The following is a 21,303-nucleotide window of genomic DNA, read 5'->3' as shown; positions in this document are numbered from 1 at the left end:
ATTTTCCGCTGCGTGGAGGGACCACATTTTCTTTATTCATTCATCAGTTGATGGATGCTTGGGTTGCTTCCCCCTTGGGGCTACTATGAATAACGTTGTTACGCACATTCATAGCGTTGTGTGAACATACATTTTCGGTTCTCTTAGGTACATACCTAGGTGTGGAATTGCTGGATCCTATATTGGGTGCACCAAAAGTCCATTCGGGTTTTTCAGTAACATCTCATGGAAAAAACTGAACAAACTTTTTTGCCAACTCAATAGTAACTTTATGCTTAACCTTTTGAGGAACTGTCAGACTACATTCCAAAGTGGCTGCCCCACTTGACGTTCCCACTGGCAGTGAATCAGGCTACGATTCCTCTCCATCTTCTCCAAAACTTGCTATTATTCACCTTTTTGTTAGGACTTTGGGGGATGAACAGGAGGGAGACCAGGTGCACAGAGGTGGGAAAGCCATTCCTAGAGAAGGGCAGCTTGAGGGGAGAGACAAAGAAACTGCAGAGTACAGAGCTATGGGAAGCATTACCAGTGTGAGATTCCTGGAAGGTAAGCGGGGTAGGGAACTGGTCCGCTTATCTGCTACAGCCCCCAAGCTCATAATAATAATAGTAAAGCCCAGAGTGTGCCGAGCATCACAGAATGATCTTGTTTCCTTACAGCAGCCCCGTGAGGTCAGTATTATTATCATTATTCCCAATTTTGCACTCAAAAAGGAAAAGGCAGTGGGTAGAAAATTCAACCAAGGTGATAAAGGCCGTAAGTGGCGGAGGAGGGAGGCAAACTCAGGTCATTCGTGGCGACAGGGCTCTGCCCACCTAAAATATCACAAAGGCGGGGATGCCTACTGTCATCACAGAAAGGAGGCACCAAGTATTAAACCCCAGAGCCCCCTGTGGAGGCAGAAGGCACCCTAGCGGTTGCCCAGAAATGGGGCGGGACTGCTCACGGGTATAGCGCTGTCTGGGCTGATGGAATGTTCTAAACGGAACTGCAGTAGCGGTTGCACATATCTGGGGCTATACGGAAAACCACTCTCAGTGGGTGCGTTTTATGGTGTGTGAATTAGATCCCAGGAACACGGTTAAAACAATGAGCTCTGGGCCCTGGCTTCCCATCTGTGCCACGCCCTGGATTTGGTGAGCGGAAACAGAGAGCTGGGCAGGAGACAGCTTCTTCTAGGGCTGAATAGGCGATCCCTGGGCTCACACTCGCCTCGAAGGGCACTGTGAACCACATAAGATCCAGCTCCAAAGGGACGCATGGCTAACACCCCCTCCCATCAGCACTGAGACTCAGGGACCCAGAGACTCACGGCTGCCCAAGGCCCTGCTTTCCAGCAATATCACAGCAGTAAAGGCAAATGTGGAAACGCTCTCAAGAGCTTGACCGCTAACATAAAACTTGTAGGCTGTTTAGAGGGAACACTAAGCGAGGTGTGCCCATGTCCGTTTCCCTTTAAATAACTTTAGAGGTCCTCGGAGAGTTACACGGAATCAGAGCCACATGTATGTACAGCCTCACGTCTCCCAGCACATGATTTTATAGATTTTGAAATGAGCCGTAAACCTCTCCAGTGGGTAATTTACACGGTATAACTCTAGGTATCTGAGCTCACGCGTTATACTCAGTTGCAAGTAATGCGATGCATTCTCATCTTCACTGCCATTACTCATCTTCAACAAGACATTACTGAAGACGGTTTATTGCCTTACAAACCCCAGACGAAGGTCAGCCTCCCGTAGATCTGTGCATTCCTTCATCAAATGTCTATCGAGAATCTAGCAAGAGATATGTCCTAAATCACATGGCTCCTTCCTTCCAGGACAGTAGACATGTGTGTGTGTCTATGTGGGTGTGTCTGTGTGTGTTGGCATGTTTGTGTATAAGCGTGTCTTGTGTCTCTGCATGCATGCGCACACATGTGCCACAGGGTGATGGTAACAGTAGAAGAGGAAGATAATTTCTAACCGAAGGGTACATGCTGGAGGCTCAGGAGCGCCCCCTCCCCCAAGTTTGGGACCAGGAAAACCTTCCTAGGGGAGGTGGCATCTCAGCTGCACCAAGCTGGCACAAGGGTCTGATGTCCATCCTCGGAAGAGCCCTGTGAGGCGAGCAGCTCATCCTTATGTTACAGAGGCAGTAGTGGAAGCAGAGAGAGGTTAAGTAATTGGCCCCAGGCCACTCAGCAAGCAGGGTGCAGGAGAGAGGCTTAAGTCAGATCTATTTCTGTTTTAATAACATTAAGGAATAGGTGGGAAAAAATGTCACCCCCTAGTTCTGCCCCTGACACGATGGCTTTCATTCTTTGAGGATCTTCCCTAGTCCCAGAGCACGCCTCTGACTTATGCAGTTCCAGTCATTGCAGGGTCTCTGCTTCTGTGAGTCTCCTTTCACTTCAGTGCAAGATGTTTTCATGGAAAGATGTTGTACTAATCCATATACTTCAGTTTCTTTGGGACAGAGCTCTGCCTTATTCTTGCTGGGTCCCTAGCACCTGGCTCAGTGCCAGGAAGGAATGAGTACCCAGGAGTTATTTGTTGAACACATTCATTCATTCATTCTACAGACACACAGTGAATACTGACTATGAGTGTCAGGCATGGCTCTAGATCCGGGGGATAATGCAGTGACTGAAACAGGCAATTAATCCCCAAACATGAGGGGCTTGTATGCTGGTGGGAGACAACAAGCAATAACAAAGATGGACAAATGAAAGAGGCCAACAGGAGATGATGGAAGCAGGGAGAGAGATAAAGTTGGAGAGGGGCCCTGGGAGGGGCAGGATGTGTGCAGCACGGCCAGGGCTGGCTTCCTGGGGAAGAGGTCAGTTAAACAAGACGAAGGTGAATGCGGGGAGGCAAGCCTTGCAGGGTCAGGCTGAGTGCTACGGGAAGAGAGGATGCTGTGCTCAGGCCTGGAGACCGCACAGGACGGTGGCAAGGTCTGGGAGCCATTAAGGAGGCAGTGGGGCTCCAGGAGGTTCTAAGGCCCCTGAGGGGCGGGGCCAGAGCAGGGGGGCCCTTGTCAACTAAGAGGCAAGTCTATTTGTGCTTCCTTGGAAGACCCACTCCCCTCCCACATACCCATCTAGCATTAAGAGTGTTTGAATAGACCCTGCCTTAAAATTAAATTCAAACGACAAGGAGTCTCTGGGCTGTGGGTTGGTGAACTCCCAGCATAGATGGCATCAAGGTGTGCGTTTGCCTTGCCGCATCAAGCTGGTTGAGCTTCCTCAGTGACTCAGCGGAAGCAGCTTTGTCTTGGATGGAAAAAGAAGAGCCAGGTCAACCAGCTACAACATGCAGTGCCAGTTCAACAAAGATATAAAACTACAGCTGACCACGGAAAATATCACACACCCTTGGACACCGCTATAAGGACTCTGAGGATTGAGACTAGCAAGAGGGGGAGGCCCAATACCCCTCATCGCCCCAGTTCAGCCGGAAGTAGCCAGAAAGACCTTGACGCCCCTATTCCCAAAAAATTGGGCCTCCCGTCTCTTGAGGGGGGAATGTTAGGTAGGTAGAATAGGAAAAAGGAGTCCAAAATGGCGGTGGCTAAAAGACAAGGAAGGTCTGAGGACCAGAGTGAAGACTTCAGGCAGAACAAACAGCACTCCTGGCTAAGCCCAATTTACATAGGGCAGGCCCAGGTGGAGGAAAAAAAACATATAAAAGGAGGAGCCAAAGCGCTTTCTCACGGACTCTCTCTCCCAGTGCGCGCGCGCTCTCGCTCTCGCTCTCGCTCTCGCTCTCGCTCCCCCTCCCCCTCCCTCTCCCTCTCCCTCTCTCCCTCTCTCTCTCCCTCCCCCTCCCTCCCTCCCTCCCCACGCACTCCTCCACTCTCTTCTCTTTGAGTCTTGGATTCTCCTGCTATCTTCTAAATAAAATGGAGCTGTAACACTGAAAAAAAAAAAAGAATCTGCCTGCCAGTGCAGGAGGTGTGGGTTTGATCCCTGGATGGGGAAGATCCCCTGGAGAAGGAAATAGCTTCAGTTCAGTTCAGTTGCTCAGTCGTATCCGACTCTTTGAGACACCATGGACTGCAGCACACCAGGCTTCCCTGTCCATCACCAACTCCCAGAGCTTACTCAAACTCATGATGCCATCCAACCATCTCATCCTCTGTCATCCCCTTCTCCTCCTGCCTCAATCTTTCACAGCATCAGGGTCTTTTTAAATGAGTCAGCTCTTCGCATCAGGAGGCCAAAGTATTGGCATCAGATGGCCAAAGAAATGGCTACCCACTCCAGTATTCTTGCCTGGGAAATCCCATGGACAGAGGAGCCTGCCAGGCTACAGTCCATGGGGTGGCCAAGAGTGGGACACAGCTGAGCAATTAAACAACAACAGCTGAGCTGGTTACCTGTGAGGTTCTGCAGGTGCTGCTTCCCCAGCAGGTGCTCCCTCTTGTTATGCAGGGAACTGAAGAACTGCCTGCAGGTCCGACAGTACAGGTCATCGTTCTCATCGGCCTGTGGACAGAGATAGTTCCTGGTGAGCAGGAGGAGGCACAGGGATCCCACCTTCTCCGAACATAAGTGTTAAAGTGTTAGTTGCTCAGTTGTGTTCGACTCTTTGGGACCCTGTGTAGCCCGCCAGGTTCCTCTGTCCATGGGATTCTCCAGCCAAGAATACTGGAGTGGGTTGCTAATCCCTTCCCAGGGGATCTTCCCAACCCAGGCATTGAATCCAGGTCTCATGCATTGCAGGCAGACTCTTTATCATCTGAGCCACTAGGGAAGCCTCCTCTTGGAATATAAAATTAGCTTAAAATGGCAGATGGGCTTCAGGTGGGTCCAACAGGGTCCAGCTAGTCCCTTTTCCACCTGGAAATCACTGGCCGGTTTGAGACTTTTCCAAGCACAGCTGGGAATTTCAATTCATCCCAAGGTCTGTGTCACGGGGTGGGAGAGAATATTAGGAATGTGGCAAAGAGGGTACAACAGGGAGTGTTTGAGAATTGGCAGTTATAGAGGGAGAGCAATTAGCCAGGACAGTGGTGGCCAGGCTCTCTCGCCCCACGTCCTTTCCCTTTCACCCTACATCCTGTAAACAGTGACTCTGCAGGGTTATGTAATGGCTGAGACCATCCACAGCACTGGGCACACGCATCATGATATAACTGCTTGGCCACGCACCACCTTTGTTCACGCATACTTATATAAGCACCACCCGAAACGTCCCTTGCTGCTGCATCAGCCATGAGTGAACAGAGAATGTCTGCAGTTCCCACAGTTCCTTGAATTTTCTTCCAGCTTCCCTGCACATGTCTTGCCTACCCTGGGTTCATCGATTAGTGAGACAGTGGTATTATCTGAGTCCATGACCAATTCTGAGTTTTTCTTATGTTCAAAGGGTTTGCTTTGCAATGCTGAACAAACTCTATGACTAAATGACAAAGATGTGTCTTCTTATCAAACACATATGCAGCAACCTGTAGGTGCTTGCCTATCCACGGGCCACTTCTGGAAGATGCATCAGAAACTGGTCATAGTGGACACCGGGGGATGCAGGGACAGGGTGGGTGAGGGAGGGACTGGGTCTCTGGCTGAGCAGAACCCACCTCGCACTGTAACCTTTGTGCACTGTTTCCATTTTTAAAACCAGGCACATGTATTATTTTTAACAGAAAAATAACTTTTAAAGAGGTATACATATTTGATTTCATGTATTAATTCAGATATATAAAAACTTACCAATATCTGACAAGAGATGGGTCCTAGCACAGGCCTGAAGTGTCAGCTCTTAATATCCTCTCATAATCAAGCTTTGAGCTACATAAGGTTATGAGGAAGGCCAGCCTCAGACTACCAGGTGCTGGACTAAGGTCATAGGGTGGGGAAGGAAAAAAAATGAGGTTCTGGAACAGCATGGTCCCTGCTGGTGGGGACGTAAGCCCGGCAGGGAGATGGAGACCAAGTCACGGCAGGCACTGGGAGCCAGGGCGGGCTCCAGGGAGAGGATGGTTGGGCTGGTGGGAGAGCAGTTGGATGCGCAGAGCAGGCCCCTCCAGGAGGAGGGGCTGCTGGGGGGCAAACTCCACTCACGTGGCCCCTGCTATAGTGGCTCCAGCCTGGGTCACAGAGGGGCTGACCATCCCAGGTGGACAATTAACTCAGGAAGTCCTTTGCCTTCTAAGTCTCGAATCATCGTCTAATGATAAAGAATGTTATACTTAAAACGATGTTTAAAGTTATTATGAATGCATGTTGAAAGTAATAGAAAAGGGATGCGTAAAAAGTAAAAGGTATCCAACATCCCATTTCTACTCACTGTGGGCAAGAGCTTCTTGTGTAGCCTTCCAGAAAGTTTTGCTATAAACACACGTGTGTGTGTGTGCTTAGTCGCTCAGTCATGTCTGACTCTGTGATGCTATGGACTGTAGCCCACCAGGCTCCCCTGTCCAGGGAATTTTCCAGGCAAGAATACTGGAGTGGGTTGCCAGTTTCTACTCCAGGGGATCTTCCTGACCCAGGGATGGAACCCACCTCTCTTGCGTCTTCTGCATTGGCAGGCGGGTTCTTTACCACGGCCCTACCTGGGAAGCCCCATAAATGCATCTGTCTGGCCCCTAAGATTTACTTTCAGGTGTTCTTCATTTGTTAAATATCTATTTCATCTTTACTCAAAACTCAAAGAGGAAGCGCCTATGAATTACAACTTAGCTTGGACATCTGACAACCCAGGTCCCCACCACCCTGTCCTTGACCCTATACGCACATGTCTGCTCCAGGCATCCAGAACTGTTCATGGTCCCCACACACCCTGTGCTGCTTCCCATCCCCAGGCCTTTGCATGTCCTGTTCCCTAGCCTAGAGCTCCCTCTTTGCTTCTTTTCCATCTGGCCAGCATTTGCTCCGGGAATTTCCCATTTCTTCTTCATGAGCATCATCGCAGAACCACCTGCCCTGAGACTGGCCCGGACAGCCTCGGGTGGGGTCCCTCTCACTGTGCATGCATCTCTATCACAGCAGAGCCTAGTGTCATGGGTTGCACACTTGCCAGTTCGCCCTGGACAGGAGCCATGGGGTGGGTTCACTTCACCCACTTCTGCAACCTGAGTCTGGTGCCCCGCCTCCCACTGAGCTGGACTTCATACATACTTGCCCAAGGAACCCACAAAAAAAGGCCTCCATAAGGGGCTGATGTGTGAGGCATGCTCCAGCAATGCATGAACCCCTGTGCCCAGATGTTTCATTTCCTGGGCTGCCATAACCAAGTACCACCAAATGAGTGGCTTAGAATAACGTAAGTTTACTCTCTCACAGTTTCAGAGGCCAGCAGCCTGAAATCAACCTGACTGGTCCAACATTATGATGTGGGCAGGGCCTAGTTCCCTCTGGAGGTTCTGGGAGAAGCTGTTCTTACCTCTTCCAGCCTCTTGGGGTGGCTGATGCCTTCCTTACCTTGGGGCCACATCACTCCAATCTCTGCCAGTGGTCACGTGGCCTCCTCCTCTTTGGTGTCAAATCTCCCTTCATCTCCTTCTTGTAAGGACACTTATGATTACATAATTGTTTTTCAGTCGCTAAGTCATGTCCTACCCTTTGCGACCCCATGCACTGCGGCATGCCAGGCTTCCCTGTCCTTCATTATCTTCCAGAGTTTGCTCAAATTCATGTCCATGGAGTCAGTGATGCTATCTATCCATCTTATCTTCTGCCTAATGCCCCTCTCTTAAGATCCTTAACTTAATCACAACTTCAAGGACTTCCCTGGTTTTTGCTATATAAGGTAACATTCACAGGCCCCAGGGATTAGAATTCAGCTATCCTTTGGGAGGCACCATTTCTCAGGTGCCCACACCAAATGAGGCTGATTAGTTTAAAACCACAGTCCCCCAGTACTTACATCCACTGCTGAGAAGTCAAGGCCCTTGCTCTCAAATTCATATCCTGGTGCACCTGTTCCTGATAGACAAACAAACAGCATCATTTTACAAAGCACCTGTGTCAGAAAAGGCCTCAGCCGTGTCAGGAGAGAATCAATTCAAGGGTCAGAGGTGCCTTCTGAGGATGAAAACACTTATCCTAAGAGGTCTCCATGTTTCCTGCTGGAGGATCAGTTCTTGACTTCAGTTGCTCAATTTCTGGCTGATTCATGTTGATATATGGCAGAAACCAATACAATATTGTAAAGCAATTATCCTTCAATTAAAAATCAATTAATTAAAAACCTCAGGGAAAATGCATACATTTTTTTAAAAGAGGTCTTAAAATCCCTTATTATAAACCAAGAAGAAACACCAGATACCTCTGACTTCAATTTATAATAAACATCTAGCCAGGTATGAAATGAAGATTAGAGAGAAACAAGGAAAAATATAAACAATTCAGTTTTTATTAGCATGGCAGAATCTAGGTGGTCTTTTAAAAAATATTCATTATGATTATATTTATATAGTAAACTTTTAAATTTACTGTTTTCAATTAGGCAGAAATACATCTTGTTTAAAAGCCAAGTTCTCTTGGACTAGCCTTTCCTTGTAATATGGCAACTTGTCGTGTGATGACAATCTACAAATAATCACAAAAATAAGAAGGCAATAGGAGACCAACATGGCTGAAGAATTAAACAAGATGAGGTGTTCTCGGCTAAGTCTGACAAATGGCATTTTTAGGGAGAAATACATGAACAGAAAATTACAACTGCTCTCTGGGGACCCTTAGCCAGAGGTCTCAGGGCATGATCTGCTTAACTTTGCACATGAGGACCAGAGGCCTCACAACTCCCTCGGAACCATCTGACACTCCACTTTGTTAATGCCAATTATAAGCTAGACCAGTAGTTTTCAGAGGATTATTTTTATCTGGAGGCACTTCACTGAAAACAAATATTAAGTGGAAACCCAAGAAGTACAATGGACCAGAGTGGAACTGTCTGTGGACCAACCCATCCCTCTGGTTGTTTTTATAAATAAAGTTTTATTGGCACACAGTCTCACCCATTTGTTAACATATTGTCTATGGTTGCTTTCCTGCTACAACCATCGAGTTCAGTGGTTGCAACAGAGACCACGGTACCCATAAAGAGTAAAGCATTTACTATGTAGTCCTTTACGAAGTTCACAGATCCCTGATCTGGATGAAGCTTTGGTGAGGGGCTCATGCCCCAGAACTAAGGGTACAAGGTATGAATATTTGCTGAACTCGCTATATGCCAGGGCACTGAGTTCCAAGCTCCTATGGTTTAACTTGCTCGATCAGCACCAGACCCAATGCTGCTGCTGCTGCTAAGTCGCTTCAGTCGTGTCTGACCCAATGCAGGGAGGTCCTATTAAAGCCCCACTTTCCATATGAGGAAACTGAGGCCCTGAATGTTTTAATGATTTGTGCAAGGTGACAGAGCCAGGATTTGACCCCAGGCATTTGGCCCACTGAGCCGACACCTGATCACTATGGAGACAGTTCTCTGCCAGGCTCAGGTGGGAAAGAGAAGCAGCAAAGTGGAGAACTGATGGGCTCTGTTGGGATGCTGGTCAGCCCCAGCATGGGGAATGCAGGAAGAACACTTAGGATGGACAGTGATGAGCCCTGGTGAGAATGCCCAGTGCTGTTCTAGGTCATGTGCCCCTTGGTGGGGAACATGCCACAAGTAGGGTGGAGTTCCTGTCTCTGCCTTAAGCCTGCAGCCCCCAGAGGGACACTACAAGGATTTTGTTGCAAGCATTTTTTTTTTTTGCACAGTGATCCCAGGAAATGCTGGTAGAGGAGAGGGGAAGTGGGTCAAGGGAGAGGGGAAAACCACTAGTGCAGGGGTGAGGTGGAGCTGGCGCTCGCTGAGCAGAAGCCAGCAGTCAACAGGGTGCAGTCCCATCAGGAGCCTCTAGAGGGCGCATGGGACACACTTCAGCAAGGCGGGTAGGGGCGACTTGAGGTCTTTATCCGCCATTGTTGCCCTTCTTGTGTGCACCGGTTTAGGGATGTTTCGTGTCTTAACTTCCTGGCACATCAGGCATGACTCAGGCTGGGCAAGGCGGAGTCCCTACACCAGCAGCATGGACTGAATCAGGGGTGTGTTGGAAATGCAGACCCCAGACCTGCTGGGTCAGAACCTGCATTTTAAAAGGCTTTGGGGTGATCCAGGGCACTTTGCATAACTGAGTTCCATAACTGTCAGTTCCTTTTCTCCTTCTAAGGATTAAAATGGAATCGGTGGCCCAGCTCCACTCTGACATTCCCCAGGAGGGGGAGGGAGGGGGTACCTCCTCCGTAATCAGGTACAAGGTGTCTCAAACCCCAAAAAAAAGAGCCACAAAGGGATTACGCCAGCTGCTTTGTGTAGGGGCGTGGCTCCTTCTGCTCCTCCAGTTTTGCTCAGGTATAATTGACAAATTAAAAAATGTGTATACTTCAAGTGTTCAAAGCAGATGACTGGCTATAGTATACCTTACCACAATCAAGTTAATTAACACATCCTTCATTTTACATAGTCTTCTTTTCTGTATCTGTGGTGAGAGCACTTGTGATCTTGTTGTTTAATCACTAAGTCAAGTCTCTTTTGTGACCCCATGGACTGTAGCCCACCAGGCTCCTCTGTCCATGGAATTCTCCAGGCAAGAATACTGGAGTGGGTGGCCATTTCCTCCTCCAGGGGATCTTCCTGATCCAGGGGTCAAACGTGTGTCTCCTGAGTGGGTACTTATGATCTACTCTCAGCAAATCCAATACACAATGGAGAAAGGACAGTCTCTTCAATAAATTATTGGGAAAATCCAGTTGGGAAAACTGGATAACCACATGCAAAAGAATGAAATTGGACACATCTTACACCACACACAAAAATGAACTTGAAATGGATTAAAGACTGAAACTGAAAAATACTCCTAGCAGAAAACATCAGGAAAAAGCTCCCAGACACCAGTCTTGGCAGCGGTGTTTTTGGATAGCACACCAAAAGCTCAGTGACAAAACCAAAAAATAAACAAGTAGGACTATATCAAACTAAAAAGCTTCTGCGCTGCAAACTACAATGAAAAGGCAGCCACCGAAATGGGAGAAGACACCTGCAAACCGTACATCTCACAAGGAGTTAATACCCCAAATACATAAAGATGTGAATGTTGATAGAGGCTAGGACTAAAAGAGAGCTCTCCAAACCCTCCATCTGCTGTAGAGCATCGCATAGCCCCAAGCCTGGGAGACAGCAGCTGCAGCCCACCCCGGCCAGGCTCACTCACCGCACCGCGCCTGCACCCTGTGCGCTGCCCGCCTCCGCAGGAAGGCTCGGTAAGCCTCAGAGTTCTGGTAGGCCTGCAGCTCGCGGATGTAGCGCTGCTTGTCTTCATCCGCCTCAAAAACGTACCTCTGGAAGAAGGGGCACAGAGATCCTGTGAGACTCCCCTCATCTGGAGGGGGCTGGTGGGGTCCCCTTGTCTAACTTGCCTCAGTCTCTCTAGGATGCTACCAAGAAGCTATTGCTCATCTTCTACTTGCATACCTACAGGGATGGAAACCTCACTACCTAACAGCAAGTTCATTCATTGTTCAAATGATGCAGACCATAGGGAAGGTCTTCCTTCCAATCAACTAGAACCTGCCTCCCTCTGGCTTTCTCCACAACTGCCAGGTGTGGTCTGATGACTGCAGAGGAGGGTAGCACTATCAGTGGCCCCCACCCCAACTCTGGGACCTTCCACTTCTATTCAATTATGGCAGTGCTTAAGACATCAGTGCTTAACTTTATGCAGGGTGCTGGAAGCATAACAGGTGATAAAGAGATGAATCAGATCCAGCCCCAGGCTACCTCATCTGCTATTGTTTTCCCTCCATTTGGAACACTTGTTTCAGCTTTCCTCCCCTGGCCAAATCTTACTTATCCTTCAAGATCTATCACAGAACATTCACCTCCTGGAGAATCTCTCTGATGCCCCCAGGTTGGCTCGGGCACCCCCACATTGGATTAGATGCCTCCTGGATACCACCCCCCGGACCTGGTAGAAACCTCTGTCCCAGGCACTCCTCATACTGGATTGTATGTGTCCACTTTGGGGGTCCCGACCCCCTACACTATGAACTCCTTGAAAGCAGGGACTTGGACTCACCTTCAGTCACAGAGGCTGGCACCAACTGGTGTAACCCAGGGACTGGTGTGTGTGTGTGTGTGTGTGTGTGTATAGCCAAAATTCGCTCTAAGAATGCTTGTCAAGTAGTTATTATTCACAGTGACTATTTTATGCACCTGGTAATTTGAAATAAATTATCATGTTAAGCAAAAAACTTTTAAAGCACTGATGTGTTGAACTGGGGGCTTCCCAGGTGGCACTCGTGGTAAAGAACCCACCTGCCAGTGCAGGAGATGTAAGAGATGTGGGTTCAATCCCTGGGTCAGGAAGATCCCTTCGGGGAGGGCATGGCAACCCACTCCAATATTCTTGTCTGGGGAACCCCATGCACAGAAGAGCCTGGGAGGCTATGGTCTATAGGGTCGCAAAGAGCTGGGCATGACTGAAGTGACTTAGCATGCACGTGTTGAACTGGTCCTAACAAAGTATGGAGCTGAGCATGGCCTCTTTCCCTGGGCTTCTGGAGCCTCTTTCCACTAGACACGTGGTGCATGGCCTCTGTCCCATTCCTGCAGGGACTTGACTCTACCAAGGAGACAGCTGACAATGCTGTAGCAGGGCTTTTGAAACTATGACTTGGAGGCGCTCCAGACACAGCAGCTGGGGTAGGGAGAGAGGGAAGGATTTCTGAAATCGTGAAAGTAGCTCAGAGACTCCCTAAAATCTTGGATCAGAGGTTCTGCCTCTCCCTGACCCATAAGAGCTGTCCTGTGCTTTGTAATCACCATGCTTATTCCAAACACAATTGTCATTTTTGTCTCAGTTGCTCAGACTGGAATGTTGGCAGCCTAAGCCACTGTGACAGGTGGGGACTAACCCTAATCATCTTCACCCAACTTAGTCACCGTAATTTTGCTCTGATCTCTTTTACACGTTAGCAAGGGTGTGTGGTGGGAACATTTCTTCCCCACTCCTGATGTTTCCTTCTGTAAGGGGGGAGCTTAATCCTGCTGGCCTCTCCAGGATCACCCTCCCCTCCATGTGGAAGGAGGGGCTTATCGAAGGGTAAATTGGGAGCCAGAACCAGAGATGCTCCGTGAGGCCCCTCCTGTCTCCTCCCCTGAGACCTGATGGAGACAGACAGCGAGGGTCCCAGGCTGCTCTTGGCCAGAGTCAGGGGCCTGCCCTGACTGTGATGACCAGGGTTTGTCCACTTGTCTGACTGGCTAGTGGATCTACTTCCTGAGTGGTCACAGATCTGAGTAGCAAAGGGAGGGACTCTATTAACTGACACCATGCTCTCAAATTAGGATTTCTCTGTAATAGTTCATTTGAACCAAAGGTTTTCTATGGCAAAAAAAAGTTGGAAGTGCAGGGGTTAAAGAAGCTCATCTCAGAGTTTTTGCATTTGACGCAAAGAAATGACACTTTGGAGGCAGCAGGCTTTTCTGGGAAGAGTACGGGGGCTTTGAGGTCAGACATACTTAGAAAGAGTTTGGGAGGGCTTCTTGTAGGAGGTGACGCCACAGCAGGCATGGCTTGATCAGGGTGGCTGGAATGTAGCGGGGGACGAGGTGGCAGAAGTTGACATTGGACATAAATGCCGTGATAAAAGCATGACTGTCCTCTAACTTAGTGCTGCTTCTTCTGTGACCCCAGAACATACTTCCACAGGAGGTTAACAGGAGCTCTGTGCATAAGGGGTTCCATGGTGGATTACTCTGAGAAAGCCTTTCACGAGAGGTGGCAGAGATTCTTGTGCCCTAGAGTGCTGTGCTCCATCTCGCCCTTCACACCTCATTCCAGGAGAGCATGGTCTTCATCTGAACTATTTTAAGTGAATCAAATTATAGCAAAAGGCTCCAGAAAAAGCCCCGTAGAGGGAAAAAAAATCTATTTCCCTTGGTCTGCTCCAGGATTTCCTAAACTTATTGGACAATTTTGCCATTTTTCATGGATTCAGCATTCTGCCTGACAGTTTGGGAGATCGTGGATGCCAAAGCCGCAGAGACCAGTGATTGCTTTTAAGGGGTGAGGTGGGAGGCACCTTGTGCCTGTCTTCTGGAACATTCCCTCTGGCTCCAGTATGAAAAGATGGCCCGGGGGGAGCAGCCCCTAATCAAGGCTGCAGACAGCCAGACCCCGTTCTCTGTTCACTCCACGCAGAAGAAGACTTACTTGCTTTTTCTCTTGTGGCAGGTGAGCCCACTGAGCGGCCAGCATCTTCGTGATTTCCGGGAAAGGCAGACTGGGGTGCTGGGCCCTCAGCTGGCTCCTCTGTTCGTTCAGGAATATCGTGTAACTGCGCCGGGAATGGAATACACACAACAGTGCTGAGCTGCTGCTGGAGGGGAGGCCTGCCGCAGCCACTCCCGCTTTCAGGGTTTCATGAAAACCAACAGTCATGAGTTTGCCTGTATTTTTCAATCAAACTGGTGAAATGGGGGTTATTTAAAGGTGGAGAAATACATGAATGGCTGGCTTATCCAGAGACTGATGGAAGACTTAAGAGGGATTTCGCCCCCTCCCACAGGAGGGGCATGAAGACTGGGTGGGCAACTTGCTCAAGCCTACTTGAGCCTCGGTTTCCCCCTCTGTGTTATGGACATAATACACCTGTTCATGGGGTGGTTCTGTGCCTCAAATGCTCCAGGTACAAGCCCTCCCACCCTCCTGATGAGGGATCTGTGTCAAGGCACAGGGAGAAAGTCTGCAGATGTTGGAGTGAGACAAACCAGTCTTTGGACCAAAGGCCATGTGCACTGGAGTTATGGGAAAACTGAGAAAAGACCTTCACCCTTTGAAACGTGTGAACCTTGAGGATAAAGAGAAAAGCACTCAAGCTTCCAGAAGAGTCAGGTGACCTTCAGAGCAGCGGGAAGTGACTGGCCTGGGGCCTCTTTTCTGCAGCCCAAGATGCCAGGGGATGAGGCACAGGTCTCAGAGCCCTCAGGGGTTGCATTTTGAGCCTTGATGAAGGTTCACTAGATCATCCAAGGCCATGGAGCCCCAGGTATGACAAGCCTGGAAGGGAAACCAGACACACTGGCCCCACGGCCACCCACTTTCCTGTCTGTGACTCAAGCCCAGCTCTCCTTTGAGTATCACAACCTTATTCCAGCTTAAAGAACTAAACAACCCTCTCTCACTCCCTGTGGTGTGAGACTCTGTAACAATCAAGGGTCCTGAAGAACAGATAAAGGCTGAGATGGGACAGAGGCCATCCAGGCTTGGCACATAGTACATCTTACCCTGTCGTAGGAGCACGGGGAACAGCAAGATCCCTCGGGGGTTTCCTTTTCTTGCCTTTAGGCCAGCCTCCTTTCCTTTTCTGAAAGAGTAATACGCAGGAAGACCTCAGGATTGTCAACAATGATTGACCATACTTGAGTCACAGTACATAATACGGCAACACACTAAAGAGTCCTCGCCACACTCTACTCACATGACCTCTGACCTCCCGGCAGCTCTGCAGAGTAGAGATGGTCATGTCCTAAAGATGAGGGAACCAAGGCTTGGAGGAATGCAATCACTGCCTGGATGTCCCCAGCAGGTGCTAGAGCCAGGGATGTTCCCTCCCATCGTGTTATGACCATATGTGCTTGGTCGCTCGGTGGTGCCCAACTCCTTGCGACCCCATAGACCCACCAGGCTCCTCTGCCCATGGGCATTCTCCAGGCAAGAATACTGGAGTGGGTTGCCATGCCCTCTTTCGGGGGATCTTTCCAACCCAGGGATCGAATCCAGGTCTCCCACATTGCAGGCAGATTCTTTACCATCTGAGCCACCAGGGAAGCCCAATCACCAGGAAACATATGGCCATATGACTGGGCACAAACAAGAAAGCAACATGAGATTTGGGTGACTAGGTTCAAGGTGAGGGGGTGGGGATGGGGCCAGGCCTTGGTCCTGGAGGCAGGGCGTTAACCTCTGAGCTTGACTAGCTCAGCCTAGGTTCCCATCTCAGCTCAGCCACTTCTCTGTCATGTGACCGCAGGCAAATTAGTAACATCCCTGGGACTCTGTTTCCCCACTTGTAAAATCGGAATCATAATAGCCTGAACCTTGTGGGTTGTAATGATGATTAAATGTGGAAACAATCATGTGGTTCTTACAACAGAGCCAGGCAAGCAGTAGGTGCTCTCTAAATGCAGGCTGCCATGGTCGCATGCAGACCCCCTCCTGTGGCAGCCAGTTCTCAGGAGGGAGACCCAAGCTGCAGCTCTCTCTTCTGTTGAGTGTGTTTCTTGGTTCATCAATGGTGCCTGCACCCTTGCTGCCACTGGGATCCTGGGCCATTCTCAGAGGCTAGAGGGCTGAATAAGATGCAGGCTTGGCCCTCAAGTGGCTCAGTCTAATGGAGGAGGTCTGGGGCATATAAATAATGGCAACAACTCATTTCAGGGACTAAGGGTTACAGAATGATAGCCTGAACATCCTTGCATTCAGGGCTCAGTTTCAAATTTTTCCTAAACCAAACACACACAGGTGCCAAAAATGGTGGCAAATAATCCAAATGTGGCCTAAAAACCTCTGGTTCAGCTGTTTCAGCTTTCTAGTTTTCCAGTTTTCAAAACTCCCTCCAAGACATTCCCATTTCAGCTTTCCCAAGGCCAGGAGATACACGGCTGGTCAGCGGCCCAGCAGGCTGGCTGGGAGAGGATCTGATACCATCACAGCCAGGCCACATGTGCTGGGGGCCTCAGGACAGAGGTCAGGGCAGCGCCTGGCACTGGGGACTTAAGGAACAAGAACACAGAGCTCAGGCCATGCAAAGGCAAACAGGCAGGCTAGTAACCACATGTGTTAGAGAGAGAATTCTGCAGAGCACCTAGCAAGGCACCAGGCATGCAGCAGGTGCACAATAAATGACTCTCTTTCTTTGCCCACTCCCATGTGATTGATTCCCAGAGTCAGACAGGGAATGACAAGCCTTTCAGGACCCTGGAGAGCTCCTGGGTCCTGTGGTCAGCTCTGATTTCTGGTAATAAAAGCTGAAACCATCGCTACAGTCCGGTTCACCAAGAACTTTCCAACACACATGTTCCTGAATTTGAGTCTCACATTCCCTGCTCAAAGGAACTCATTTAATCACCCCACAACACAGCAAGACACTCAGATAGATCACGTGACTTGGCCACCGAATGGCCAGGCTGAGAGTCAGAGCACACTGTGGCTTCTGTTAGAGCTGTGCCTTCTGAGGGACACCCCACAGCTGCCTGGAGTCACATGGGAGGTAGACCAGGTCACCTGTGCCCTGCATCACAGTGGTCTCCTCCTGTCTGCCTGCTCAGCTCCTCTGCTGAAGCACACAGGGAAAGTTGCTTGTTTTTAACTGGAGGAAACACTTTCATATATTTATTGTTATTTCTCTGTATTCTAGTTTTATAAATCAGAAATCAAAATAAAAGTGCTTATCATTTTACTGCCATCCTTGGCCCTTTGTTTCAGCTTCTTTATTCAAAGAAAATCCTTCCTGAGCGTTTTCTGCGTTTGTCCAGAAACCATAGTTACAGAGACAAAGACACTTGGAAAGGCTGCGGGGATGTTTTTCTCTGAAGCTTTTTTGTTCTCGCTGAATTTCTCACACAGGATTTAAACCAAATTGACTCTGCCCTAAATAGAGCCACGTCCACAGTGAGCTGATCATTAGCACTGGGTGTTACTACATGGAGAACATTTCCCACACACTTGAGTATGTTAGTTTAAAAGGAAAAGCAGAAGTAGAACATGGCTGAGCAAGGAAAGACATTGCAAAAAAGTGCAATCAGCAGGCATGCAGAAGATCAATGGATGGGCAAAATTCAAGGGGGAAATAAAATCCATCTCAGTAGGATTCTTGACCAGCACGGACCTTTCGTGTTCAGATTGCAACAGGGAATTTTTGATATTTGGTTATATATACCAAATTTTCTTTTACAAAGAAAATGTCCACTGGGAGTCAGCAGGGTGTAGCAGAAGGCACAGTGTGGGGGCTTGAGTGACAGGTATGGGCTGAGTCCCTGGATCGGACGCACCATGAACCTGAGCCCCCTGTACCTCTGCACTCCTGAAGGACACAACAGGTAGCACTGCAGTAGGTGAGCTGACGTTTGTAAAGGGCCAGGACGTCTCAGCATACGGCAGTGTTCAGTGTATGTGTTCTTTTTATCGATAAGGGAGAAAAAACTCCAGAACATATCAATGAACAGGATTCTACCAGGCAATCGAGCAGGTCTCAAGGAGAAGAACATTTTCCTGTATGTAACAATCATGTCAACCATTTGGGAACCAGACCAAAGCTCGATTGATGATTATAATCACAGTTAGGAAAAGGATCTTGGCTCCAGTGGTTTTACAACTTGCCCAGAAAAGTCCTGGTGATTTTCATGTGGGCAGAGCTTTGTTGAGGGGCATGCAACATCCCCCACCCCCACCTGAATACTGAAGATGTTTATTGCAAGATGTTATCTGCATCACACGTTTAGACACTGTTAAAGGCTGGCTTCCCACCTTTAGATATCATGGTCCTAGCTTAAAACAAAATTCTAGTTCATTTGTTTCTGAAATATACACACTGCAAAAGAAATATTGAGCTGACCAAAAGATTCATTTGGGGTTTTTTTTTTTTTATGTTCTTATGGAAAAACCCAAGTAAACATTTTGGCCAACCCAATACTTCTCTGTTTTTCTAAAAGGAGGGTTATTAGACATTACAGCATCCTGTTGCCTAGTTTCTTATCTCAGTTTTAACCAGGTTTGCAGACTAAAACCAGAGAGGTAATGATTCTAAACACAGTGGAGGGTGGTGGTGAAAGCATGAATTCAGGAGTAAGACTGTCCAGATTCAAGTCCCAGTGACTCCGTGTGCTGGCCCTGAAATCTTGAGCACATGACCTAACCTCTCTGTGCAGCGGTGTCCTCCTCTGTGCAGTGGAGATACCAGCTCCTACCCCAGTATCTTCAAAGATTAAATGAGTGGGGTCAGGCACCCAGCTGTTAGGGTAGCTGTTATTGTTATTACAGTCAGCCCTCTTGCATTCTAAATCTGCTCTACCACCTTCTGCACCTCTTACCTCAGGAAAGTCATTAGTCCTTTCTGAGTCCCCCTCCACCTGGCAAGTGGAGCTGGCTTGTTGAGAAGGTCATTGGGGAAGATCTCTGCAAAGGAAAGTACTTTCCCAAATCAATGCCATGATTTGGGACTAAGCCTTGTCTCTAAGAGATGAAAGGTCCTGAGTTAAGCTCATTGCACATTTCTCTGGGGGCATGACAGACACTGCCAGTCATCTTCCTAGTATCTATTCTGGCCTCCTCCATTAGGAATTGAAGTTTGATTTTCAGCTGGGCAAGACCACCTGGAATAAAGCCTCCCATGCAACTGGCAGCCATGTGACTAAGTTCTGTCCATTCAAAGTAAACTGAAGTATAGTATGGAACTTCTGAAACATATCATTCAAGGAAGGAACCTATTTTTTTTTAACCTCTTCCTCCTACCTGCTGGCTGGAATGCAGACATGAGGGCTAGTGCTCAAGCAGCCACCATGGATCATAAGGCATCATGATAAGGACGGTGAGGCATTATGCTAAGGATGGTGGAGCAGTGAGGTGGGTCTGGGTCTGGGTCTTTTCTGACTGTGGTATCGGTGTGCTTGTGGGTGTGTGTGTGGGTGTGTGTGTGTGTGTGTGCTCAGTCCCTCAGTCATGTCCACCTCTGCAATCCCATGGACTGTAGCCCACCAGACTCTTCTGTTCACAGAATTTTCCAGGCAAAAATACTGGAGTGGGGTTGCCATTTACTTCTCCAGGGGATCTTCCTGACCCAGAGATCGGACCCATGTCTTTTGTATCTCCTGAACTGGCAGGCGGATTCTTTACTACTGAGCTACCTGGAAAGCCCAAATTACTATTATCTGGGGGAGTTTTTAGTTATGTGAAGCTGAGCCTAATCCCAACTGGTGCAGAGTACTGCTTCTTTTTGGTATTTCTCAGCAGACCTGGTTATGTCTCGCTGTACTTTCACAATAATAAAGTAAAAAGAAAATAAGTTTTTTGTGCACCTATTATGGACCAGACCTTTCAGTATACAATACTTGTTTAGTCTTGAGAAATTCCTTTAAAGTAGATAATGTTATAAGGCTTCCCCAGTGGCTCAGGGGTAAAGAATCCACCTGCAATGCAGGAGATATGGGTTCAATCCCTGGATCAAGAAGATCCCTTGGAAGAGGGCATGGCAACCCACTCCAGTGTTCTTGCCTGGAGAATCCCATGGACAGAAGGGCAGGTTACAGTCCATGGGTTGCAAAGAGTCAGACATGACTGTGAGTACACACAAATAATGTTATCCCTGTTTCACCAAGAAGTAACTGAGTCTTGAAGATTAACACACCTTGTGCAAAGTATCACAGCTAGAAGATGGCAGAGCCGCACTTCCAATACCCATCTGTCTGCCTTCCAAGCCCACCTTCTTCCCACTTAGCCACCACTTAACTACCACGGTGCCCTCTATGCTAGCCCTCACCAACTGCCTTTCCCGCACAGAAAATGGACTAGGTCGTCCCCCAGCTAAGAACTGCTCACCTCACCCCAGAACTTTCACCCAAACCCCAAGTTTCCTGGAGTAGTCAGGCTCAGGAGCCAAACTCTAAGATCAAATCCTGCTCTGCCAATTACTGTGTGACCTTGAGCAAGTTCCTTGACTTCTCTGTGCTTCGCAGTGTCATGAAGGTTTGAAAAAATAATGCCCAGGAGCGCCAGCCCAGAACCTGGAGCACAGAACATGTTTAAGATGCAGGTGTTATCACTTGTGTTATGACACCACGACATTGCAGCATGGGAGGCCCTCCAAGCCTGGCCTGGACCGCACTTGCCTTTGGTTCCTCTAAGTCCTGCTCCTTTGGGTCCCCCGGGTCAGTCAGCCTAATGTGCTGCGTGGGCAGAGATGCCAGGTCCCGGCAGTAGGTCTGGATCACAGAGCTCCCGGGTAGTAGGCTGCCCGTCCCATTTGGAGGTGGGAAAAGGAATTCTGTGGGCATTAAAACAGCAAGAAACAGCCGCATAAGGTCTGAGATATTGAAATCACCATCCCACCTAGAGTCTGTCCAGCACAGGGACTCTGTGATGTGAACATTTGTGTTTCAAATGCCCACTGCTGCTGCTACTGCTGCTAAGTCGCTTCAGTTGTGTCCGACTCTGTGCGACCGCATAGACGGCAGCCCACCAGGCTCCGCCGTCTCTGGGATTCTCCAGGCAAGAACACTGGAATGGGTTGCCATTTCCTTCTCCAATGCATGAAAGTGAAAAGTGAAAGTGAAG

The 21,303-nt window shown here is 48.7% G+C and overlaps 1 protein-coding gene across 1 annotated transcript in view; it reads right to left on the bottom strand.

Annotated features, from left to right (window-relative positions):
• Positions 1-21,303, bottom strand: part of LOC102391171 (high mobility group protein 20A) — a 32,532-nt gene that overhangs the window by 7,048 nt on the left and 4,181 nt on the right. Inside the window, exons 2-7 of the mRNA XM_006051831.4 lie at positions 20,859-21,013; positions 15,261-15,340; positions 14,188-14,311; positions 11,185-11,311; positions 7,857-7,915; positions 4,369-4,477 (exon numbers count right to left, since the gene is read on the bottom strand). Coding sequence (XP_006051893.2) covers positions 4,369-4,477; positions 7,857-7,915; positions 11,185-11,311; positions 14,188-14,311; positions 15,261-15,340; positions 20,859-21,013 — 654 coding nt within the window. The remainder of the gene's footprint in view (positions 1-4,368; positions 4,478-7,856; positions 7,916-11,184; positions 11,312-14,187; positions 14,312-15,260; positions 15,341-20,858; positions 21,014-21,303) is intronic.

Source organism: Bubalus bubalis, chromosome 7, assembly GCF_019923935.1.
Source record: "Bubalus bubalis isolate 160015118507 breed Murrah chromosome 7, NDDB_SH_1, whole genome shotgun sequence".
Classification (NCBI taxonomy): domain Eukaryota; kingdom Metazoa; phylum Chordata; class Mammalia; order Artiodactyla; family Bovidae; genus Bubalus; species Bubalus bubalis.
Note: the sequence above shows the minus strand (reverse complement) of the source record. Positions and strands in the feature narration are given on the sequence as shown.